At 51.6% G+C, this 26,014-nt stretch overlaps 1 protein-coding gene across 2 annotated transcripts; it reads right to left on the bottom strand.

The window, feature by feature from the left end:
* KPNB1 (karyopherin subunit beta 1) lies at positions 1–25,060 on the bottom strand. 2 transcript variants are annotated; one of them, XM_055789882.1, is made up of 22 exons: positions 24,750–25,058; positions 24,429–24,487; positions 21,184–21,366; positions 19,562–19,762; positions 17,769–17,921; positions 16,599–16,658; positions 16,189–16,278; positions 15,672–15,782; positions 14,091–14,192; positions 12,672–12,896; positions 12,076–12,267; positions 10,672–10,802; positions 9,301–9,448; positions 8,898–8,969; positions 6,354–6,498; positions 4,561–4,643; positions 3,856–3,963; positions 3,454–3,597; positions 3,247–3,352; positions 2,794–2,908; positions 2,006–2,167; positions 1–1,350 (listed from the first exon to the last, which is right to left on the bottom strand). In XM_055789882.1, coding segments are annotated over exons 1-22 (2,631 nt in total). In that variant the 5' UTR covers positions 24,790–25,058; the 3' UTR covers positions 1–1,349. The 2 variants fall into 2 exon arrangements, with proteins under 2 accessions (XP_055645857.1, XP_055645856.1); XM_055789881.1 differs by lacking the exon at positions 1–1,350 and having other exon boundaries at positions 2,002–2,167; positions 24,750–25,060.
* Positions 25,061–26,014: the final 954 nt, after the last annotated feature.

A 26,014-nucleotide genomic window follows, 5' to 3' on the forward strand; every position in this document is an offset into this window, starting at 1 on the left:
TATTGGGGAATGTTTGACACCATTTTATTAATCTTCAACTGCAGTGGAAAAATATAACCTTTTACAAGTGCCGTCTTGTGTAAGCTCAAGTCAGTATATATATATTTTATATAAATTTATTTTTTCCTTTTTTTTTGTTTTTGAAGTGCAGCAAGAGACCAATACCACATTAAATTTGATCAAATAAAGAGCACAAAAGGCCAAGCAGTTTCCAAATGGCATTTTATCAGATTTTGTTTGAACATTGAATTTATCCTCATTTTGCAATCCAAAATATTACCTGAAGTTTTATTTTGTTTTTCAACTCTTTGGCACAATTTTTGTGGGTGTTCGGGCTGCTACAGTACAAGTCAGGAGAGATCTTTCCCTTTGCGTTCTCACTGCCAATTCGGAGCACTTAATGTTTGTTTGTGTTTGTTTGAAGCCTGAAATCTTGTTAGACAATTTATTTCTATTCCCTCTAACGCAAGAGTTTTGTTTTTCCCCCATTTCTACATTCACAGTTGAACAATATTAAGGAAGGAAAGGCGCTTTGATGAAACGAGATCATGAAAAGCGTCACTCAGAACGGGAGCTCTGAACATTCGTCAGTGTTTCCCTAAAATAAAAAGCCCTAAAGAGCGACTTTCCTTTTTTTTTTTTTTTTCTTCTTTTTTTTTTTCTCTTTTTTTTTTTTTTTTTCCTCTTTTCTTTTTTACATCTCTTACGCTGCATCAGTAGACTGAACTTCGGTTAGTTTATGAAATGCAACAGCTAACCCTTTTTTATTATTATTTTTTTTTTTTTTTTCTCGGGAAAAGATAAACTGCAATGACTTGAAGTTGAGAATGTGGATACCGCCTCATTCACACACACTCACTCCTAGACTGAAAATCCTTCACCCCCTCCTTTTATCCCATGCACCGACAGCATCGTGTGGCAAAGGTGACGGCAGGCGGCTGGAGACCCCGGCTCCGTCTCTCTCTCCAGCAGCCAACACCAGACCTCAGCCCAAGAGCACCACAGCTGAACCCAGTTTTCCTCTCCTCCAAACCGGCCGCTCCCCCCTTCTGCGCCGGCCACGACGGAGAAGCCAGTCCTGGTCTGTCGGAAGAAGAGACTCGCTCGTGACTCGGCCAGGGATCGCTCGCTCCCTCTTCCCGACGGTGGCCGACGGCAGGTTCCCTGCGCAGGTCAGTGCTGCTGCTGGGGCTGTGGCGGGATTTTCAATGTGGTGTGTTTCAAGCCTCACTCACTCATCCTCTCATTCCCAAACATTCAGCATCCGTGCACACTCCTCACTTCCGGGTTTTTTCAAAAGATTGGAGATTTCCAGTGGGGGTCTCGGGTGTCATCCCAATGGTAACAGATCTGCAAGCAGAAAGGGCTCATCAAACAAGAACCCCAACACCAGGAAAGCCCACGCTGGGGAGGTCGGACTAGCAGAGAGTGGGGAAAAATTGACTTTGCAGAAGAGAAAGAACAGGGGCACCGAGGAGTTTCTCGGGAGGGGGCGAGGAAGCTAGAGCAGACACACCATCACACTCCCCCCCCCCCCCCCACCATCTGCTCTTTTCAAAGGGCGCTTCGGCAGAACCACAGAGCATCTCAGGTGGGAAGGGACCCCTAAGGACCACCCTGCCTCCGCCCAGGGCTGGCTCGAACTAAACCGTAAGGCTGAGAGCATCACCCCGGCGCTCCCTGGACTGCAGGTAGGACCGAGGAGCCGAGGCTTGGACTCCAGCGTGCCTGGAGGAGCGCAGGACGCGCAAGGGCGACGCACCACCCGGTGCCAGCCGCCCTCCCCTGGGCTGCCCAAAGCCAAGCGCCTTCGCCGCCTCCCTGGGGCTGGTGTTTGTTCTGATCGACGGGGCTTGTTTACAGCAAAATAAACCCGACCCAACCTTCTAGAGAACAAGGCTTTTGTGCGGCGGCTCTCCTAGGCTCAGGAGTTTAGCCGATTTTATAATTACGCCACATGAAAAGGTGGGTGGGTGTGTAAAAAGAGGTGGGTGTCATCCCTTACCAAGCTTGATTCTTCAGTTTTCTCAGTTCTTTAGTTGCCCAGGTAGCAAGGGTTTTTGTTTTGTTCGTCTTGGATCTTCTTCCTTCAGTTAGCAGTTCATGTATCATGGGTCTAGCTTCTACTAATTTCAGTACATCTTTTCCAAACGCTGTACACAAATCCCTGAAGAAGAAAGAGAGGCTTTGAGGCTGAGCACCACAAACAGATGTGCCAGCACCACTCCGATCGGCTCTTGCTAGCAAAAAGAAATCTGACTCACAGCTAATGTCCTTTTTAAAATGCTGCATATGGTCACTAATTTCAGCAGGAGGAGAGCTGAACAGTTCTCTGAAATTGTGACTAACCGGAGACATTCAATCTCCTGTCCAAAGACCGATGTCCCCAGTGTTGCCCGTCAGCTCTTCCTAAATTCAATAGAAAAGATTAAAACACCCTGACCCGAGTTCCTCCGCACCCAGGGCATCGAGGGTGGGGTGTTTTGTTTTTAAGCCCAGGTCATCCTGGAAAAACCCTAGATCTGGCCGGGATTCCTGGAACACACGTCCAACTTTCACTCCTACCTACTGGTTCTCACCCTGTCAGCTGAAGGACCCTCACCCTGCGTGACCGCTTCACACCTTGGGTTAAACATCCAACACCAGACGGTAAAAAAACTCCAACCTGATGTTAAACGCTTCAGACAGTCATAAAAACGCAGCCTCAAACATTTAAGGCAGTTGTACAAAGATTTTTTTTTTTTATCTACCTAACGAGCCTGCTGTCGGTTGAAATCAGATCAGGATGCTTACCCTATGAGTCCGGCAGCACACGCCACTACTCCGTCGGTGTGATCCTCATCTCCAGCGATGTGGTCGATGTAAGACAGAATAAATTCTACTCTGGGCTGCACCAGCATCACGTCCGCTGAAAGCAAAGAGCTTTGTCAGAGCGGGGTGAAACACGGCTCATGCCCTTCAAAAGGGACCCCAGCCCACCCCTGGGCAGGCAGGATCGGACCCTAGGCAGGCTCTTGGAGACGGGGAGGGGAAAAACTGCCAGAGGAAGAGGAATCGTAAGCGAAGGGCTCTAAACCCACTCCCTGCTCACAGCAGCGGAACATTCACACCCACACGGATGGGAATACACGAGGATGTGCCCATGGACGTGACAACAACCGTGAAGCAGCTCGTCCAAGCAGAGTTCTTCCTACCTCCCTTTGTCATTTTGGGCACAGAGCCGACACGGCAGCACAGGCTACTCACGATGGACGTTTTCTTGGTCTCCTTTCAGTCCCTGGATGATGCCGGTGTAAGCTTCCAGGCAGCCCTCCCTCAACTCGTTCAGGTAATCCACCATGTCGTAGTCGGACTGGGAAGGCAACGGGAGAGCATCCTGCAGCAACGCCCCGGCGGCGCAGGCACAGCCCTCCCTCGTCCGGGATTTTCACGGAGCGTGCCCCGGCGGCTTACCTTATCGACCTGCGCCTGGGAGGCCTGCTGCAGGGTGTTCAGCACGACGTCTAGGTACTTCTTAAATTCTCCTCCGATGGCAAGGGCGATATCGCCAAACACCGAGAGGATCTGAGGCTTCACAGACCGATGAACGTTTTCGTTCTGGAAGAGATTTCAGCGCCCTCCAGTTGGACTTCTTTTGAAGCGGGAGGGGGGGAAGCTAATACATCAAGACACGGACTTGAAGTGTAAATCCTTACCCCCAATAAATCTGGATTCCATTCAAATAGTAAGCAAAAAAGTTGTCAAACACAAGATCTTCAGAGCATGCCTAACACTTCTGCTTCTCCCACCTCCCACTTTCTTCTCAGCGTGCAAGCCAACTGTTACTAACTGGCTAATGAGAAGGTAAACACTCACCCCCAAGTTCTCCAGGAGCAGCTGCATAACCTCGTCGCAAAAAGGCAAGATGTTGGATTGCAGGGCTCGGCACAAGTCACCCACCAGGCCCACCGCAGCCAGACAAACCTGCAAACAGAACAGCAAGAGAGACACCCACCCAGTGAGTCAGGCCTCCACGCTCCATCCTCAACAGCTTATTAAAGCACCAAGCAATGGTGCAGCCATCGCACCACCAAGAACAACCACCCTCATCTCATCTAGCTGACGAGTCCCTGCTTCGTTTGTGTCACACAGCTGCAAAGAGCTTCAGCCAAGGGGGAGGGCAGGAGATCCAGCCGCCAAAGCGACAGGTCCCCGCTCTGAACAAACGCTGCCAAACGCAGCAGCCGGGCGGTCTGAACACCCACCCCTCGCCGAGTGCCGTGCCTTGGCCTTCTAAAGGAACCACAGCACCGGCAGCCACCTCTTCCCTCACCGAGGCCAACTAATATGCAGCCACCGTGAAAACCGAGGTGTCACGACGAAAGCCTTCCACTAATTAAACAGAGCAGAGACTGAATTTGCGCATGTGGCCAGTAATTAGAGAAAAGTCTAGGGGGCTCCGGGTTTGGTTTCATCACCAGAAGCTGTGGTGTCTCACGGATGCACCTGCTGAACCCAGCACCTGGGAGCAGAGAAGGATTTAGATGTTGTGAGCACGGGGCTGCCTGGTTTGACCTCTACCTGGTACTCGGCATAGTTCTTCAGTCCGATGCCAAGGAACGGTTTGAAGGCATCCATGTACTTCAGAAACTCTCCACCTAAGACTGTGCAGGGAAAATATTCTAGTTAGAAGAAAATCCCGACCTGTGACATATTTGCTGGAGTTCCACAGGACAGAAGCCCACCATTCCATCCCACCCAAACCCGGTACCCGCACCATCCACAGAAGCACAAGAAATTAATTCTCCACTAGACATCACGCGATGACTGAGCGTTAGTGAAACGTGTCCATCTGGACTAAACGTTTGAGATGAAATTGCTCGATTCCTTGCAGGCCTCTGAAGGCAGACACCCCCCTCCTGCGCTCAGAAAGGACGTTGAGATCTTCCCAGCTGTGCAGACCCGGGAGAGGGATGTGGCAGCACACTTCTGACAGCGCCCGGCATGGTTACGTTGCACCCAGCTGAAAACTCTACGCCTTTTCACACGGCTTTATGGCCACAGCATCTAACATCTTCCTTCTGGAAAGAGCTGCTCGACCTCGTTAGAGCCGCGCAGGTCACGCCCGGCGCTCTGCGGGATGTTTCCATTTAGGCAATATCCAAAGTAAAATACTTCAGCTCCCCTCCGCCAGCTCCTACCTCCTCAAGTCACTTGCATTGCCAAGACCACGCACGCAGCCTTACCTATCCCAAAGCGAAAAGGCTTGTGTCCCAAGAGGATACACAACTTTCACATTTACTTGCTGGTGGGCTCACAACGATCCCACCCAGCCTCCTCATTCCCTTCCCAGCTTCCTCAGGCAATCCCCCTGAAGGCTGCCCGGGTACCCACCACGGGCTGGCTCTCCGGCACGTGCTACTGTTGGCAGGAGCCAACTCCAAAATGCCAAAATTAAGCTCTGCCACAATTACAAGGTGCTCCGTGTCCTCAGCAATCAGGCACGGAATTGTCCAAGGCCAGGCTGGATGCGGCTTGGAGAAACCTGGTCTAGCAGCAGGTGCCCCTGCCCAGGGCAGGGGGCTGGAAGCAGGTGGGCTTTAAGGTCCCTTCTGCCCCCAACCATCCTGCGATTCTACCAGAAACGGGTCCTGTCACCTGCCCAGAGCCCCGCAGGCTAGCCAGGGTAACAGCCTCAGGAAAAAAGGAGGATTCAAAGCAGCATCTCTACAAACTCATCTCCCTGAAGGCCATTTCCAAATCACGCACGGCTTTCATCGGACAAGGCAGGAGCGTCAGGCAACGAGCTGACGTACAGCCTTCCAGCGGCGCCTCAGCTTTCACACGTGCGTCCCTAGAGCTCCGGATGACGCCACTGCCACCAGCCTCTAAACCTGAACCACCGAGCTCAAACTGCCTGGACCACCACAGCCCAAACTGGACTTCCTTTGCCTAGCCCAACCCACTCCAACGCCCACCACTGCTGCTGTGACTTCTTCTAGGCAAGAACGACGACTATAAATCCACCGCTGACCAAACTGCCGTGGGTCACAGGCAGCGGCGAGCACTAATCGTTAAGATAACGTTGAATCCGTCCTGCAGCACCACGAGGAGACCAGGTCCCCGTCGGGCTTGGCCCTGCGCAGTGTTTTTTCCTGGCAGAATTTGCATCGTAGCTACATCATGAACCACAACCGACCCATCCGATCACCGACCGCAGCCTAGCCCAGCCAGCCAGCCTCGGCTCCACAGACGTGGCGAGACGTGTGGTCACAACTGTTCCTCAAGGAAAACCAGGATAATGTTTTTCAACGTGTTTTCAAGCGGAGAAGGCAGCGAGGCAGCTCTGCCTCGCCCCGCGGCACAATACTGACCTTCCACCAGGGTGCTGACTGCCATCAAGGCATCCTCCTGCACGCCCCCCGAGCCCGCTGTGCTCTGGAACATTCTCAGCAGAGATGCCATCACCACATCCGAGATCTGCAAAGCATCCTGGTGCTGGACCTTCCGGAGGACATTCTAAGTGGGAAAGGAGAAAAAAAAAAAAAAAAAAAAAAAGTATTGTCATCGCTTCCATCTATGCGAGGCTGGCTCACGCCTTTACATCCCCTGCGCTAGCTCCGAACACTCGTGACCACGTCGGGCTGCTAAAAGCGAAGCTGCTGTTTGAACTCTGTGGCTGCAAAAATATGCTTTGTCAGTGCAAGCGCAGAGTCCCATTCATTTTAGCCGCATTCAATTTTCCAGCTACAGAACAAGCTGAATCCACCTTTCCTGCTGCATAGGCTATTCTCCAGGCTTTCCATTTCTAAGCTGGCATTAAATGCGACCAGCCCAAATTTGGCCCCATTAAAAAAAAAAAAAAAAAAAAAAAAGCCCTTTTCCATCGCAGCAACGTGACTGCGATCTCCGGCTGCCAAGTATGGGTTGCACATAAGCTTTGCTTCTAAACCACGGAATTAAAACTTCAGAAATGCTGCTTGTTCAACTCCGACATAAGCGTGTCCTTACCGCTAACTGCAGTCAAACCTCTCCCAGCCAGGATGAATGGAGAATAAATTAACATACTACCAACGCAAAATACGTTTACAGGAACATGTTTAGCACCGAAAAGCAAAACTGATTTCTGGAGAGAGCAGAGGCAGTTCTTACACTTAGACACAAGCAGAGCAGGCTGGTGAGCCCACATGTGCTCTCTGTTACAGAGCAGAAGGACCACAGCAGCATCCCCAGGTGAGTTTATCCCGAGCTTAACCTACGCTCTGCTCCCACGGCACAGCTCTGACCATCCCCTTCCAGCATGTGAACTAGAGAACACAGCTCTGACGGATCCCGATTTCAAATAAATTTGCATTTCCTATGAAACGAGAAAGACTGATTGCTTAACCTGCGGAGGAAAATAATGATTTCAAGTCTGCTTCTTCGAACTGAGTCACTCCGAAGAGATTGACTTTGACTGTTTAAATAATTGGTCTTGATTTTCTCATTCCTTTTAAAGATTAACAAATGTTTTTCCTCTGGTGGATGTTCAGAATTTTATTTCCAGCAGAAGAGGAAAAAGTTATGTAACAAAATAGTATATTTGACTATGTAACACCAAAAAGAGTCTCTCTGCTGGCTTCCGCCGAGTGGTACTTAAGGATCTGCTGCAACTAATGGAAATACTGACGGTTCGGATTTTGCAATAATGAAAAACCACAACGTTTACAAATTAGAACTAGCAGTTTAATTCCACCTGTCCTACGCTTCCGACAGGCAAACAACGCCGTCCTGAAAGGATCAGTGATCACGCTGGGCCAAAAGGAGATTCCAGTATGGAAGCCTCCGTGTTAAAGCCCATGGAAAGGCAGATTATTCCCATCTACCCATTATTTGATAAATTATCCCCAAAACTGGCGAGTGGAAGGAACTGCTGATGCCGTGGGCTTTTGAATGAGGAGGATGGAGTTACCGGTGTCTCAAAACAACCTGGAGACAACCCCCCGGAGACCTCCTAACCTCGCTGAAGAGGACAGGAAGCAAACCCAGATACAAACCGGCTGTTGTCACCTGTGGGCGAGGAAAAGGCTCTTGCGCCTGGGCTACGAGGAACGGCAGGGAACCGCAGCGAACAGGCACCCCCACCCCACCCCCAAAGGGATAAATCTGATAGAGGGAAGTGCTCTGCCCTGCTTTTATTTCAGGTTACACAGCGCTCCGGTTACACCTCCAGAAGAAAACACTCCTTTCTTCCCCGAGCTGCGCTGACGCTGAACCTGCGTCTTATCAGAGTTTTAAAGCTCGTCACCGTTAATAAGCTAGGCATGACAGCACAGGAGCACCCCTCCTGCAGCGCAGACAGGAAAGCCTCAGCATCAGACACCACGTGAGTTCAGAAAAGGCGAGCTGAGGACTCGCCTGAGCAGTTTGGGGGGCCAAAACCCCCCAAAGTGGCTGTTTTGTAGGAGTAAGGGGAGGAACTGCAATGCACTGGCACTCCGAGTCACAGGGGCCCTTCATTACCAGATGTTTAATTTCAAGGGCACTCAGTGCATTTTAATTAGTGCCGTTTTAAATAAGAACACCAACCACAAGAGGCAGATGAACAAATTAAAGCCATTATGGAGTTTTTTCGTCTGTGCCAACCAAAGTGATTGTTCAGCCTGTAGCCACCTAAGAGCCAATCTGAAGGCATATACAATCTCTACCATGCTGCATATGGTGTTCTTTATCCATATTGCCCTAAATTTCCCGAGTCCTGTTCCACTGAAGCCTTCTGAACCTTGCATCACCTCCTACACATCAGCTGGGACACAAGATCCAATTTTCTTACGCAGAGCTCGTCAACAGGACCACGACTGCGTCCCCAGGGGCATAGAAACGTCTCGAAAAAAATCACCTCTCGCCCATACCCACGAGTGCAGGAGATGGGAACTTACCTGTAGAGTAGCACAAAGAAGAGACTGAAGATCATTGAACTGGATTCTGTCAGAAGTGCTCTGGATATGAGACTGAAAAAGAACAAAATGCCGCACGTGAAAAGCCTGCACCATGGTCCGTGCAAGCCCAGCAGATTTTGATGGCACTAAGAGTTCCAGAGATTCAATTCTGAATGTTTCTTCCAATTTAAGACAAGAAGTGCTGTTCGGAAACTTATCTACCTATCGATATAAAAAAACCAAAATACCACCTTATACCATACTATACGCAGTCAGCACCAAAACTTTTTTTTTTTTTTTTTTTTTTTTTTTTTAACCCCCCTACACCAGATAAAGCCACCACCACACCTGAGTTTCCTCAACCTCCTCACCGTAACGGGGGTTTACAACCCCGTTGCCTTACCTCCATCTGCAGCACTTGCTGAAGTCGTTCCATAATGACCAGAGTTGTCTTTTGGACAGCAGGGTAACAGTCCTTGGCACTGTTTTTCACTATTTCCATCAGAGATTCATATGCAGAACTCCTCAAGTTATTCTGGTGTCCATCAGGCCTGTAACAGAAGGAATACATTTGCAGCTCCCAGTGCTCAAGCTTGCTTAGAAACAGAGATTTTATTTTTTTTTTAGTAAATCGGTAACAGCTAGATTTTAGTGTTGTGACAAGCAGAAGCACTTGCACGCCTGTATTCCAAGACTTGAAAGTAAATGAAATTTGTGAAGCCACTTTTGGAACATTTTTTTTTTTTTTTTCCATTTGCTGTTAATAATGACTTCCAGGATCTTCAGGCATCGGCAGCAAGTGCAGGAAGAGAAAAAAAAAAGCCTCAAAGCCACCTCTCCCCCGCCTGGGAGGAGATGGTCTCGGGAGGTGAGCAGCATACATTACACACCGCCATCCCTCCCAGCCGTCAGCGAGGGTGTCAAATTTGAAATAAAGACAGCTGAAATCTGCGCTAAGATGACTGATGGGCTTCAGAGCCTTGAGCTAGACACCACGCTGCTGGTCGGATGTAAATTAGACGGGAAGAGTTTAGACTTTGAACCGTTCAGACAGGGACACCGCGTAAGGAGAAGGAGTCCTGCAGCAAAAGGCTTCAACAGGCGCCTGGACTGATCCAAGGATTGAACTCCGAGCTGTCAAGATGTATCCTGCCTCGAAGGTCGCATAAAACTTCAGTATTACCTTTAGTTTTTGCAGCTGCAGAACTGAGATAAGTATTTTGCCTCATCTCTTTACGCTTCAGTTTAGTTGGGCAAAGGAGGGTACCCAGCCTAACCGGGTCCTCATCTCCTCCGGGAGCAGCCGGTGCTGATGGGGTGGATGTGACGCTACAGCAACAGCCACGGCGCGGAGCAAGCACAGTAAAACAACTGGACGATACGGTTTGGATCGTCCTAATTATGTCTTGCTGCAATTCTGATTATCCAGCGGCCTCCTAAGCCAACCTGGAAGAGGCTCTGACTAAATGTGCGTAGCCTTCAACTGTGCTCAGAGGCTTCGAAGTGCAACAGGGAAGGGGCACTCCTGGAGAAACCCCGGACCTATTAAAGCAGGTAGGGACAAACCACCGAGAACTCATCCCGTGTGAACGGCTCCCTTCCCAGGGATTAGCATTCAATATGCCACATGATCCCAAAAAAGCCCGGTTCTGATAAAACACCATTCAGATCTAAGCTGCAAGAGCACCAAGAGCCTGAAGTAATAATAATAACAATTAAAAAAAAATAAATAAAAGCATCTTTGCAGAGCTGAAGCCAGGCAGTTTTGTATTACCTATCTGCAGTCTCCAGAAGTTTCTGAACTATTAGCTCAAACGAAGAGGATAAGCAATAGGTTGCTGGTTCTTCCTGATCATCAGCTACATCTGCAGCTTCATAGGCAGCTTCAGCAAGACTAGAGAACGCCTGAAACACAGAAGCACCGTCGCGATTACCCAGCTGAGTTCACCCCAAAAACACACGATCCAGCCGCTTTCTAACAAAACCACCCCAAAGAAACCCCCCAAACACACGCAGGCTTAACAGCTCCCGTCACCAACAGCTAACTGCCCAGGGCACAGGACTTGGTGCAACGGTGGCCAAATTTTCCCAGATTTCCGAGGTAACGTTAACGGCGAGGCAGCGTTCCTGGTCTCGATAACTGGTAGCTGCCAGGATCAAACGGGGTCAGGGGCAGACTGACTGGACCTCACGGGGTACGGACAGCAGACCCTACCCCCTCCCCAGCATCATCACCCTCCCAAGTTAAAATCCCGGTTTGGACAGGGCTGCGGATTGCTCCGCTTCCCGACTGCGGAGCACTCGTAACTGCTCGGAGACAGCTCAGAGGAGCTGAAAGCCTCCTGACTTTCATTTCAGTCTAAAAAACACATCGCAGTCGTCCTCTTCAGAAGACAAAAGCCACAGCTACGTGGACTTTTGCCAGGATCGACGGATTGGGGAAAAGCTTCTGCGCTGACTAGAAGCCTTCAAACCTCTGGAATATGAAGAGAACAAATTCTCTCATTTCTCAAACTTGTTTTGACACGCAAATACTCATCTCTAGCTCAATTCTTACTGAGCAGCTCTCGTAAAAGGCAGTAAGGGACACAGCCTCTTCACAGCGAAAAATCAGCTCTGCTACTCGGTAGTAGACGTGTATCGTGATGACGATGGGAGTGAAGTTAGCAACCCAGCCCGAGGGACTGCAGCTCTCCAAGTGTACCAAACCAAACCCTCCTGCTCCTCAGCTCGGCCCTGGAACCACTGCAGACACGGGCTTTGGTGATGGAAAACGAGGTGTCTCGTCTCTCCCTTAAGATGAAGCGAACAACCCAGCCGCCCCCAAGAAAAAAAGCTAAACCCCAGCGTGCCTGTTCTGAACAGCCATCGCACCAGTTCGCATAGAATTCTCAAACTGAGGGCAGCTTCTACGCCCAGCGAACATGAGCAGTTTCCTCCTTAAAAAAAAATTAAAAATCCGTTTTTCCCCTTTACTCTTTCCTACCAGAGCCACAAAGCAGCCCCCAGATAATTCACTGTTAACCACACTTGCGCGTGCTGGGTGACCGAGCCATGAGTCACCTCTGCCATCCATTTCAGCGTGCATTACACATCCGCGTGTGTATTCACGGATGGGAAGATGAGCTGCATTCCCCTCGGTGCTCGAAACTTCTCTCGGGTCCAGCAGCCGCCTTACCCAGCAGACGTTGGAGGCCACCCTGGGCTCCGCGCTCAGACCCTCCATCAGACACTGCAGCAGTGGAGCGAGGTAAATGTCATTGATGGCAGCTTCGGGAAGCATCTCACAAATCCTGCCCACGGTCCAAGCAGTCGTGTCTCGAACCACAACGCTGGGGTCCTTCATTAATTCTATTAAAGTCGGCATTGCCTGGAACGGAACCGCAGACAGGAGAAAGATGAGATCACGCGCGATATCTGGAAATATGAATTTGCTGCTGTTTCTGGGTTTAGCATATCCCCTTTGAGCTACCGACGGATGGGACAGTCTTGATCCAGTTGAGCTGTTGTTCTGGTATTTTAAGATTCATCAGGTTATTTCCCAGGGGTAAGACTTGAGAACTGAGGCACACGGAGTCAGGCATCCCGTCGCTGCGGATCAGAGCTCCATAACCAAACCACCCACCCTAAGCCTGCCAAATCTCTCTAAAGCATGATCAAAAGGTGGATCCTTTTGCTTTCCATTAAGAACAGCAACGTGCAAAGCAGGCGCCCTCCAAAGAAAGCAGAAAGTTTTCGCTCTACAAGCCTCCAAGGGAACGCAATAAATCTTACCTGTATGACTAGTGGTTTGAGCTGGTTAGGCTCTGGTCCTTCCAAAATGCACCCAAAAGCCATCACAGCCGCATCTCTGTATCGCCAATCTGGATTTTTAATGTGTTCTTTAATAAAGGGCAGCACGTGAGGAACAATGTCGTCTTCGCAGCAGGTCGCCAGAAGCATGAGGCAGACACCCGCCGCTTTGCAGGGATTCCAGTCGTCATCATCGTCGTTTTCATCCTAGGAGGAGAGCACCCCTGGTCAGTCTTGGGGAAAATATCCCTTCCCAATCACAGGCAGCAGCATCCTGCTGGATCTACTGCTCCCTTATTACCAAGTGCTATATTTAGAAATTAATTCCGGTCTGGAAGTGCTAGCTACATCTCCGGCAACCCGAGTTACTCGCATCAGCCACACCTCATCCAGCCCGGCGTGAGGCTGCTCGCGCTTTTGTGACGCACCGACGCACCTACAGCAGCCTCATGCATCTTCCAGATCTGCTCCTCTCCCATCGAGGTTGGGATTTTGTTCCTTTGATCCATGCCACCGCCTGGCGCAGCAGCCCACTGTACCGGTTAAATAGCTCATTTCCCCGGGTGTTAGCTCAGCCACTTACCAAATTCCTTTTGAAGCTGTGTACCTGCCTTCTCTTATCTGTTTTATCTTTCCCCTTTTAACAAGCACTTCAGAACCTCCTGCAATTTAATCTCCGCATCCGAGCGGACAGGGAAACAATTCCCTGGACTCTAAACAACAAAAACAGGGAAACAATTCCCTGGATTCACTGAGAGGACCGTGCGTTTTCCCAGTTCATTGCAAGAAGACAAATGAACTCCATCCTGTATGGCTTAATTAACAGTTTTATTTTATAATTAGACCTGCTGTAGCAAGCGATTCCATTAATTTTGATTAGACTGTGAAACACAGTCCAAATAAGTCCCTGTGAAGGGTTTAACGGGCACTAAATAAACACGGGCCTCACCGTTCAAGAAGTAAAGCCAAAGAATTCCAGAAATTGGATCTCAAATGACGCAGAGAGTGCACGTCGGTTTTAATTTCACAAAGGTTTCATTAGGAATACAGATAACTACCAAACCCCTCCGGAAACCATAAATACAAGCATTTGTTAACAGTATTCAGCACGAAAACGACCCTGCCCGCAGTCTCAGCCCTAAAAAACGATGCATCGCTCGGTCGGTGGTGCGTGATGTGATGCCTTGGGGCAGACTGAGGACCACCACTACAGATGCTCTTCAAAAACGACCCAAGGGGACCTAAAGCACCTTTGGGACCAAGGAGTCACCTATGCAAGGGAGCAACGGCCTCCACTGACAATTTCTTCCTCCGCGCAACAGCAGCATCGCTGCCCCAGAACTTGCCAGCAGGCGCAGGAGGTGGTTTTGGTGGACACGCAGTGGGGATTTCGCAACTCACCTGTTTCGTTAACGTTTGTGTTAGAATCGGGACCAAATACTGTAGCGCTCCCTTCGCGTAAAATTTGCTAGTGTGCTCTGGAGGCCTTCCTTGCTCTGCTGCCTAGAAATAAAAGGTTACAAAATGATGCTCAGTGGCTACATAGGCCCGAGGTCTGAATTACCAACTCCAGTAGATGCAAATTTGTCTTCTGCACACTTTCCTCCCCAGCACAAACCTTACATTATCGTAAGACACGGGAACCTCAAGGACACCCTGCACCCATGCCAGTTAGATATTCCATCAGCAAGTTCAATTTGGCATTCCATACACGTAGAGAGCCCCTCCTCACATGGTACAAATATAAATATTTTCAGTTTGAAGTTATGTATAATTAACAAATGACCCCAAGCAGAAGCAGCAAAAGGTTTGCAGCACATAAACTAGACCTACGTGCTGCCGCCTGTCCTTTTATCCTTGCTATCCTTACTCTTTTGGGCATTCAACATAAATATATATTTAGCCCCTTTTAAAGATGGATATGATTCATCTAGAGCCCTTCAAAGTTTAAGCTATTATTGATCTCTACAGCTAATTTATGCAAACAGCATCTGCATGCAGAACAAGACCCCAAATTCCTCTCCAGCCCCATCCATTGTATGGGATGATTACTTTCATCCTATAATTTTATACTTATAAATAATGTATTATCTAGAATGCGATCAATCTTTTTGCGCACTGGAGTAGGACCAAGTCCCTCGTGCCTGTAACAGACCCCGTATTTCTTACATGTTGGTGTAACAGAGTCTGCCAGGCCTCCAGGAGAGCAGGTAGCTCAAGGAACGCTCTCCGTTCTGTGCGGTACGTATATCTCCATTCAAGATGCTGTCTTAATGAAGCAACAGCTCAAAGATCTTCAGGATACCGAGAACCTTCTGGTATTATACTATGCCTAGTACACACGCTTAATGCACGTTTGGGTTAACCTCACAGAAGCAGCTCGAGTTGACTTTTGAAGGCTAAAATGGAATCAGGTAGCTGTCAGGTACCGTTTGCAGAAAGCTAGCACTCGGGTGTCACAGCGTGTTCTCATCAAACCTGTCAGAGAAGCTTTATCTCCAGTAGTTTCAATTCCCAGCTAGGCTGGCAGTAAAACCGTTTTGCTCACTTAAAAAGGCAGCTCGTAATCTAGTGAGCAAAAGGGGCTGTATTCAAGCTACACGAAGAACTTTGTCAGGCTGCAGAGCCTACAGAATAAAGAGTCCTTCAAGGGAACGCCAAATGGCAGCCCCTGCGCAACGTTGGCTACGAGCTTTGTGTCTTGTCACCCCCAGCAGAACCCTGGCTCCGACAGCCGCCGGGACCCTGGTGAGCAGCTACAAACCCAGGCGGGTGGGCTTCCCGCAGCTGGGGGCTCAGCTTCTGTCACAGCCATGCGTCACGTCGCATCGGAGTGGCGCACGGTGCCCCGTCACGGACCCAGGCGTGCCGCACGGGGGGCTCTGATGGGCTCTCCCACACCATTCCACTTGGGAGAGCAGCAGGACTTCTGCATGTGGCTCGGCATTCCCAAAGAGAAGCTCACGGGCGTTTGGAGCTCACCTCAGACGCCTCTATAGCCAGGTCCATCTCCTCATCGCAGACGTTTGACCAGAACTCTATCCCCTGGAGAGCCACCTCATCTATGTCACTTTTCATTGCTTCGATAGTTATCTTGAGAAACACGAAAGCAAGGAGGGGGAAGAGAAGGACATTGAACAAGTTATTTCTCCTGAAACACGTGCCCCAACTGACAGGAGATTCAAGATTGCCTAAAATTGGATGCCACGTTAGTTATTGTTCCAAAAACAATCTCCTCATCTCGAGGTTTACCAGCCACCAGCACCCCAGGAGGGCTGCAGAGCCAGTCAAGCAACCTGCACCGTCCTGACTTTGGGAGTCTCAAGTCTGAAACCCCGATGTTGGTTTTATGGATTTTGCTAGGAGAGGGATTCACAGCGTGCAGTCGCAGCCGAAGAAAGAAGAACAAACCAGGATCGAAAGAAACTTTTCCTCTGACATTAGGACAAAGGAGTACGGGGAGATCAGGCAACCGCACACGAGAAACCCGAATACTCACAGCAAAAAGCGCAGGACCCATGTACGTCTCCATATACTGATAATAAAGGGACATTATCTTCACCAAATTCTGTAAGGCAGCCACTCGTACCTGCCAGAGTAGAAAATGGATCAAAGACGTGACCTTTCCGAGCGCTTTCAAAACCAAGCAGCTGAATAACCCAGCCTTCCTGCTGATTTAGTTTCCTCCTTACCTAGTAAGGTCTTTCATACGTGACTTAAACCCTCCTAGTAGTTTACTGCTTCTAACTTTACAACCCATTTTGTTTGAGCACTTACATGTGCACCAACGGTTTAACAGAATTACTGTTTATTTCAGGTAACGCTTTTCAACTGTTTGTTGATGCTGGAGGTTCTAGCCTGGATCCCCAGAAAGCTGCAGCGGCAAATCAAGCATTTAATTTCACTCACCCTCGTATCTGGACACTGCGTTGCTTCACAGACTACTTGCATAATAAAGTGCCTTTCAGACTAGAAGAAGAAATAAAAGAACGTTAGAACTGCCTTACAAAAATCATTAGAAGTCTTTGCAAGTCCTCCTGTGGAGGGTGGACTTTGAGCCTGGACTAAGACAATCGCTCATGCAGCATTTCTAAAGATCAAGGAACGGTACAGGTACTATTCACTGCAGTATTTTAAATAATTTCTTCTCCAAGAGGAGAATCCCAAGCTTCCATTTTAAAAAGCCTTAGATAGATACAGCAGACCTAAAGACACCAGCTTTTTGGGGGGAGAAGAGAAAGCCCTGCTGTTTCCTGAAGTATTTCAGGAATTGTTCAAGAAACCTCAAAGCTCAGTCAGGACATAAATTCCTTGCGGGGCCGTACCTGGATACTTGCATTTGGGTAGGAAGGAACAGACTTGGGCCCAGGTTCTTTACGGTCCTGCAGCCCCACAGAAATCCACTCCGAATGGATCGTGCACCTCCCACCTCAAACTCTGAAAGACTCTAGCGGATCCCCATCAACCTCCACTGAACAGTTGACCAGGGAAAGGTGTCATTAAAAGACCTTCTTAGCTGAAGGCTCAACATTAATTCCATCTTCCCCACGCTCTCCCTGGTAGAGACCCAGAGGATAGACTTAATCCAAGAAAAAAAAAAAAAAAAAAAAATCTATTGATTTGTCTGTTCTGAAAAGACCCTGGTTCTGAGGCCCCTGCTCTGAAGACTCTTGCAGGCCTTCCTCCCCCAGCGATTTTCAGAGGCAAAGTTAAATCTGGATTGCTGCCACACCACTCGAAAGAAAGTGCTGATCCAAGCTTGTGCTCTTACAGCAGCATTAGGGTTGAGTTTGATTAGGAAGCAGAGCGTCTCATAGGCTAAACTCTAAGGTCAGTTCAAATTTAACCAAAAAAAACCAAAAAACCCCAACTCAACGACGCTCCCTTTCCATTGATGAATCTCTGAAGATTCCCACAGCATTTCTTCACCACCACAAGAACATCCCGGCTTTACAGAAATGAATCCAAGTCTCAGTTGCAACAGAATTATGCATCAAAACTCAGCGTGGTGCATGATTTCTCATCATAGACCGTGGATTCAACCCTGGAGTTTTAGGTCAAGAATCGGGACCCCCTCACCTCTTTGTCAAAGTTTGCTTTGGTGAATTCCAAAGAGTTCAGGAGTGCGTTAGTAGCTGCTAGCTTCACATTGTTGCTGGGCTCTTCCTTTCTCATTCCCTGGATGATGGCTGTCAGGATCTCATTGGATTTGTCCTGAAGCTGCTCTGGATCCTAAAAGAAGCGTTGATCGAGTTATTTGCCAGCTGAATAGCCTTCTCCACATTTTAAAGCACTAAGTTGGATCCTGAAATCTACAAGTCGAAGTTTTAAGACGTTAAGGCCAAGAAGCTCTTTGTTCACTGGCAGGACCAGAAGACAACTGCAAGGAATTCGTACACCATTCCACCTCTACAGGTTCTGGGACAGGGAAGAGGAGACTGAACTGAGCGCAAACACTCCAGACACTCAAGGTGTCCATGCCAAATCAATGCCACTGTCCCAAATAACAGCCAACAAGCTCTAGACTGCTTGACTTCATTCCATCAGGAAGGTAAAACACACGTGACTGATTTCCAGCTCCTTTATACGCTGGGCAGAAGCCCATGCCAGCAGTTGTGGTTGAGATTTTTATTGGTAAAGTTGCCAATTTTTTTAGATCTAGGGCAAAACCACATTGCTGGGACCAGCAGCAAGGACAGGGAACTGTTAAGCATGTATGGCTTCAAGAATAAAGCTGGGAACATAAGACTAAAGATTAATTTTTCTTGGTGGTGAATTTAAAGACCGCGAGATGCCCAAATAACAGTGTTGTTACATCAGGATTTATGCAGCAGTAGGTTCCCAAACTCCCGTCACAAACTGTATCACAACGTGACTAACAAACGACAAAGCTCCAAGAGATCTTGGTTACAAAACACCCAACCAGCAAGCCAGGGTATCCAAAACTCTGGAGGCCAAGGATACAAACCACCCGAAGAAACACGGAACACGCGCTCACGCCTTGCCCAGACTGGCTACAAACAACCTGGAGCTCTCCCCACACACAGCTGGGGAGCTCCTCTTTTATTCCATCCGCCCTTCCACGAAGCAACCACCCCCTCCCCTCAGTAAAACCAGTCCCCTGCAGCCTGATGAAAGCACCAAACCGAATGTTTCTCTTTCTACCTCACTACGCCGGAGGTTCAACCAGCGACACATACGTTCTCCCAGGCATTCAGTGGCACCAACAAAGCAGCAGCCACTTCTGTTTTCCAGTGGTCAGGCAGCGCACAGGGTTTTTGCACGGAATCTACACAAGACACTTGATGCAACTCAGGGCGATGCTGCAAGCTACGCTGATAGAACCGCGAGACCTTTTGCAGAAGGTGCCTCAGAGCTCAACATTCCTGCCCGCGCATCAAAAATTCCTAAATTACGAATAGAGGGAGTCCCCACGCAAGACGAGGGGAGCTGTCGGGCTTCCCCAACACAAAAAGGAATCAAATGATTATCACTCATCACATTTGACACAAGTGGACGTTCAGCTGAAGTTTTACAACAGCAGCCCTCATCGTCACACGGCCGCAGCGACGTATAGATTTAAATCTGCACCTTATGGAAGGTGACCTGGATTTCAGCTGCGAAAGCGGGTCAGTCCGTTCAGACACCATCCCCGCGCGTTTACTGCCCATCGCTCTGCCAGCACAGAGGCATCCTCCGGAGAAACATTAAAGGACAGCCAGAGGGAAGCATCAGAGCCTACGGGGCGTAGAGGTGGGAGAAAGGGAAGGCTGGAAGAGAGAACTGTGCTGGGGAGAGGCTGGGCCAGCACTTAAAACGTGCTCAGGATAATACTTAAAACGTGCCCACCATAACACGTAAAATGTACTCACGATATCCTGACAGATGTATCCAATGGCCTCCAACGTCGACTCTTTCATGTGCTCCGTACTGTGCTGGTTCGTAACGTTCGCTACCAACTGGGGAATGAGTTCAGGCCACTGATTCATGGGGATCTCTGCGCAGGCGATGCCGGCCACACACTGCGAGGCTGAGCTGGGCCGGTACGTTTCTGTCCCCAACGTTTGCAAAACCTGCGGGACAGATCAGCAGGCAACGGTTTGATGTCAGTGACCGAAGGGAAACGGGCGCTGCCTCCCCACCGAAGCCTTCGCTCGGTGTTACCCAAACATGACCCCTCCCCAGTAAAGCAATTTGGTTTTCTGCTTTCTCCTGCTGCAAACACAGCCGTGACCACGGGCAAATCATCTCTGAAATGAACGTGGCCACGGCTGCCCCTTTCAGGAAGCCAGATACAGCTGTGCCATCACACGTCCTTCTACCACATCCTTTAAATCCCGGACACAATGCTACACGCCGTAGCGCACAACGATGACTCACCCAACAATTCCTCCCTGCTCATACTACAAAGCAAAATTGCGAAAGCTAAACAAACTATGGTTTAAAAATCCCCCTCCTCAAATACCGGGCTGTTTATGCCAAGATAATCTGAATAGGGCTGAATAATTTCCTTTCATTTTAATAGCAATCAATTAGAAGAATGGTATTTTTTGGGGGTATTCTTCAATAACTGTTACTTAAAAATATGGAGGGGCGTGCATTTTTCAGCACTGCCAGTTATACGCCTTCATTTTCCATATATCCACTTAAATACCGTACTCCTATTGTTTCTTGACAGAAAACAGTAATGAACTGGTTTTGTTAGCACCAGTACCCACCACCACAGCTCCCATTCACAGTGTAAGTTGCCCCTTCGCTATCACCACCATGCTTGCCCCACCTCCTTCTGCTAGCTGCAGATTCTATCAACAGAAAAAATATATGTAAAGTGTGCAGCCAACTCATATCTCTTTACAGAATGCTGCACACCTTTGCTCCCCACCAGCCAAAACCCAGCAAGGCACCACTTCTGCCATCGCAAATCCTGAACGTCAGCTATCCAACAGCACAGGATTCATCAGGCAAATTCCCCAGCTGCGTGAAAATTCAAGAATATCATTTCCCCTTTACAACTTGCAAATGTTTGACCCTATTCTACTCGTAGAATTTGCTAGGTCTCATGTAAACACGTGTGTTCGGACACAGAGCACGCCTCAATGACGTTAACGTGGATTGTGAAACAGCTGGGGAAGCTGTTTGAGTGTAGGAAGAAGCCAACCCCAGCCCAGCTGCCATCACCCCATGGGGAAGCCGTGCCCATCAGCTCCCACAGCTGCACAACTATTCGGAGGCTCCTTGTAAAAGCCTTTATAGGTGTGGACTGAAAAGCAGCAGCCTCGTACCCGCTGCCATGCTTTTACCCCGATACATGCACAGAGGAAACAAGCCACGAGCACCAAAGCGCCCAAGCAAGTGCAGGTGATGCTGCTTGTGTCAGAAAAGGGAGCAGCCAGCAGAAGACCCCTCGGGTGGGAAAGGATGGGCGCGACGTTCATCGCTCACCGCCCCCCCGTGAGCAAGCGACAGGCGAAGAACCTGAAATCACAAAACTTACGTAGTTCTTTACTTCCCTGCGGGCGTTGGCGTCGATGGCGAGCCATCTCTGTTGGTACTGAGCCTTGATGTCGGGGTCCTTGGATGTCAGGGAGTTCTTGATCTGCAAGCCGGCCGCCACGCGGGCAACCTGGCTGTTGCCGGGATTTGCCAGCACTCTGGACAGTTCCACCAGGAAGGTCGGCTGGGGAGAGAGCAGGGCTCAGCGCCCACCCCCCTGTCCCACCCGCAAGGGGACAACCCCCTCCCCAGCCACCCATCGAAGAGCCCGTGACCCACGGGGAGCTCCTTCTCCACCAGCCCGACAGCAAAGCGCCGCCGCCGCGCAAGGATGGCGGCTCTATCCCAAGATTACGGGCGTTAAGCTCCTAATTAGAACCGCTGGAAGGCAACGTAAGTAGGCACTGACTTTGCTGGGTCTTTTTTAGCTTATTCGAGAGACTGTTACCTTCCGTGCTCCTGCCTGCTTTAAGGATTCCTTTAAATAAACTGCTGGGGTCATATGCCAAGATATGTATTTTCTGGATGGATATCAAGCGTGGCAAAGGGTAACTCTCTGCCACCTACTTCCTCGCTTCACAGCGAACACCCAAACCACCATCCAAGTGAAGTCAGATGCTCCTCTGGCGTGTTACAAATAGGTTTGCAGGATGACAAACTCCCTTTTCTGCATTCAGAGGTGCACAGACATAGATGAAGACGGCTCCCCGCAAAAAACGGGTCCACAGGGATAAAAATACCTGACATCCATGCCACTTGCTTTTGGTGCGAGCTAGTGAGAAATGCCTCCGCATTTAAACCCCTTCCCGATTTGACAGCTTTACATTTCAGAGGCTTCCGCTGGGTACAAGGCACAGCTAAAGTTTCAGCAGCGAAGCATTTCCATTTCGCTGGCCCTGGGAAGCGTCTTGCCGAATAAGAAAACCTTTCTAGGAAATAGTGGAAACAGCTGCACCGCTTTCAAAGCCATCTCACACCAAGCAGGAACACAGTTTTCCTGAAAACGTTTAACATATAGTCAGACGTAACCCACGTCTATAGCCTCTGTAACAACTTCAGACACATAACAAAGCTTTTAGGGCACCAAAAAGCCCTTCCTAAAGCTAACTCCAAGCCTTTCCTAAAGCTAACTCCAAGCCCTTCCTAAAGCTAATTTAACTTTCAAAAGCCCAGCACCCTGCACTCTGCGTATTTTGGAAAAGCTGGGCTTGATCATTGAAAAAAATTTTTACTTGGGCTATCCATTGCTCTTCAACATGGAAATTGCAGAATTTGGAAACAAAAATTGCAGGACCACTTGAAGTGATGGGTGTAGGCTGTTAAAGACACTGATATTTTAATGCAATAGATAAAACCCTACAAATATACCACATGAAGCCACTTCCCAGCCATCAGGATTGCTCACGTTTTATACACCGATTTTAATGAAAGTGGGGAACCATTCAAAAAAAGTTCACAGGACAAGATAAAAATGTTGCTGCCACCTTTGAGAAGAAAACTGTACTAAAACGCAAAGGTGAAGAAGCGTCCTTGGATTTCTCACTCATAAATTAGCAATAAATAAATTAAAAAAAAAAAAAAAAAAAAAAAAGAGTGTCTTTTCATGGAGCTTTAAGAATAATTTTAGCTAAAACAAGAGAAGCACCACATTAAGGCTTCCAGCCTTGAGACTCAAAGCAGATGCAGATGCGTACGACCTCAGCTCCCACACCCACAGAAGTGTCAATGAAAATCTCAGAAAAGGGTCTAAATTAACAACGGGGAGGAGGAGGAGGATGACGAGGAAGAACAAGCTGCTCTGCAGACGCACCTCCATCAGCTGGGAGGTCGCTCACAGGCCTGGGCGCAGAACCTCTGGCTTGACCCCGTACCTCCTACCCCTTCCCACCCACCACAGACCCGGGGGGGGGTGGGGGGTGGGGGTGGGGAGCAGCCCCCAGCCCCACACCCTGACCCTCCTGCCTCATCCTCCTGCAGCGCCAAGCCCCTGAGCACCCCTGCCACCTGCGGGGAGCCCCTCAGCCCCTGCCCTTCCCGAGGTGGGACCGTCCCACATCCCACCAGGTCACATGCAGGTCCCAGCACAAGTTCCGCTGGCTGCCCCGACCTGCCTCTCGCCAGGCTGCAAGTCTAAATGAAATTAGTGCATCCTTCCTGCAGAAATTAGTGCATCCCTCGACTCAGGATGATGAGCAGCCCGAGCACATCGCCCCGAAACTTCACATGCACAGATCCAGGGGGCTTGTTGGGGGGGGGTGGGGGGGGTGGGGTGGGAATTGTGAGATGTAAGAAGCAGCAATTTAGGGAATTTTGACTCAAACCCCAGGTTTAGCACAAAGGCTCCATCAAACCTGATACCAGGGGACATGGCACACCCCTGAAAGCGGAGCAATAGGAATAAAGGCGCCGTGACCCCCCCCAGCCCCGCGGAGGATGCCCGTGCTGCTGGCCATGGAAAGGTGAGTGGGAGACCCCCATGTCCCCTGCACCAAACCCAGCCCTGGGGCAGCTGCAGCACCATCACACCTTGACTAAGCAAAAATCTCCCTGGATCCCTGCGAGCTCAGCGCCACCACCACCCCCACCCCCCCAAACCCCGGGGGCACCGGGGGGAATGGGTTGGTTCCCCCCCCATTATTTTTTTTTTTTTTTGCTTTTTGGGGTTTTTAATTTTTTTTTTCATTTTTTTTTTCAATTTTATTTTAAAGCGGGTGACGAGGAGCACCGCATGCCCAGCGGCTGCCCAGCAGGACCCCCGCCTCGGGCTGCGCGCCCCCCCCCCCTTCCCCTCCCCGCCCGCCGCCCCTGACCTCCCCTGACCCCCCCCCCCTCCCCGGGCCGGCGGGGCTCCGGGGCCACCCCCACCCCCCAGCGGCTCCGGGGGGAGGCAGCCGAGCCCGGGAGCGGGGCCGGGGGGCGGCAGGGCCGGGGGGCGCGGCAGGGCCGGGCGGCGCCCGGGGCAGCGATGGCCGCGGCCGCACATGGCCCGCGGCCGCTCCCGCAGCCGGCACCGCCCACCCGCCCGCCCGGCGCCGCGTTCCTATTGGCTGGGAGGGGAGGAGGACGCGTTGCTATTGGCCAGGCGCGGCGGCCGGGCGCGGGCAGGGTAGGCTGCGCTCCATGGCGGTTCGGCCTGGCCGGGCGGGGCGGGGGGGGGGGAGGGGGAGGGGAGCGCCCGCCACCGGCCCCGGCCCCTGCCCCAGCCCCGCCGTCCCCGGCCCGGCCCCACCGCCCCCGGCCGCTCACCAGGTTCTCGATGGCCGCCTGCTCCAGGAACTTCTGCGCCGCCTCGAGCTCGGATCGGTCTGCGGTGGGGGGGGGGGGAGGGGAACCGGCGTCAGTCAGCGGGAGCGCAGGGCCCGGCCCTCAGGCCCCAACGGTAGCACCGCGGCCCGGCCCGCTCCCCACTCCGGCCCCGGTCCCTCCCGCCCCCGGCCCGGCCGCCCCGCCGCCTCCCCGCCGCCCACGCCCTGCCGGGGCCTCAACCGCCGCCTCAGGGGTACGCGGCCCCCGCCCCGCCCGGTCTGGCCTACCCGCCCCCCTCCGCCGGCCGCCGCCGCGCCCTACCCGGCGAGACCGTCTTCTCCAGGATGGTGATGAGCTCCATGGCGGCGGCGTGGCGGCTCCGGCGCCGGCGGCGGGAGGCGGGAGGGAGGGGAAGGGAGGGGGGGGGGGGGAGCGGGGCGGGCCGGAGGAGGGGAGGGAGGGGAAGGGAAGAAAGCCGGGCCTGCCCTGCAGACGCGGGAGGGGTGCGCGGCAGCGGCCTGGCGGGGCGGGGGCGGCGGCGGCGGCGGCTCCTGCTGCTGCGGGTGGCGGAGGGAGAAAAAGGGGCCGCGCGAACTAGGAGGGCGCGCGCGCGCACACCGAGCGGGGCGGACGGCGGAGGGATACCATCCGCTGCCCGCCGCCCCGCGCCGCCGCGCTCATTGGCTGACGGCACCTAGAGCCGCTCGCTCTGATTGGTGGATAGGACCGGGGAGCGGCTATTGGCGGGGAGCGGAGGAGGAAGGACGGGGATGGGGCTTCCGGCGGCGCGCGCGGTGATTGGGCGGTGCCGGGAAGGGCGCCCCGGCGGCGGCCACGTGGGGGCCGCGCTGCGGGCGGGGGCGGCCCCGGGCCCCGGGCCTGGGCACCGCGCTGTCCCCCCATCCCACTCCCCCGGCCCGCCGCGGGGGGGCCGCGTGCTGGGCCCTAGCCGGGAGCGTGGAGCCCCGGGAGGGACCCGGCCCTGCCGGGTTTAACGCTCCGCCGTGTAACGGAGCGGGGGGGGAGTAACGGCGTCCCGCAGGAACCGGCGCTGCGCGGTGGGGACGGGACACCGGTGACAGCTTCCGCCCCCCCTGCGAGGCCCCGGTGGCTGCGGCGGTACCGCCGGCAGCGTCCCGCGTTTGTGTGTATGCGGGGACCCCCTGGGGCGGCGGGGACCCCCGGCTCCCCCGGTCTGGCCCGAGCAAAGGGGGGCGCACAGCTGCACCCCCGGGGCTGGGGAGGCTGGAGCCAAAGCCAGAGGGTGGGGGGGTGGCTGTTGAGTGAAAACTTGGGGGGCAAATAAAGGAAAAATGAAAAACTGGGGGGCTGGGGGGGAAGGAAAAAGGAAAAGCTTGGGGGGGAGGGGGGGAAAGGGGGGGGGGCAGAACAAAAGTGTAGCTGAATAATTAAAGGCACGTAAAGACAGTCTGTGTGAGTGGCAGGGCTCTAGCTTGCTCATCAGGAGAAAGCAATTAGTAACACAATCAGGCTGCTTTGTGGGACTAAATGAATACCAGGGCCACGGGGGAAGGGAATGACCTGGCAGGCCCGGGTGGGGGCCAGCAGCTGGGGGGCCGGGGGGC

The sequence above is a fragment of the Falco peregrinus genome, chromosome 18, assembly GCF_023634155.1.
Source record: "Falco peregrinus isolate bFalPer1 chromosome 18, bFalPer1.pri, whole genome shotgun sequence".
Lineage (NCBI taxonomy): Eukaryota > Metazoa > Chordata > Aves > Falconiformes > Falconidae > Falco > Falco peregrinus.

Bases quoted from the DNA above. Each gene is read 5' to 3' on its own strand.
- KPNB1 (XM_055789881.1), bottom strand. From the start codon at position 24,789: ATGGAGCTCATCACCATCCTGGAGAAGACGGTCTCGCCGG. The intron at 4,644-6,353 runs GTCAGTATTGTG...TTCCCTGCACAG, and splicing joins AGTCAGCACCCTGGTGGAAG to TCTTAGGTGGAGAGTTTCTG. The intron at 3,598-3,855 runs GTGAGTGTTTAC...AATCTCTTCCAG, and splicing joins TGCTCCTGGAGAACTTGGGG to AACGAAAACGTTCATCGGTC.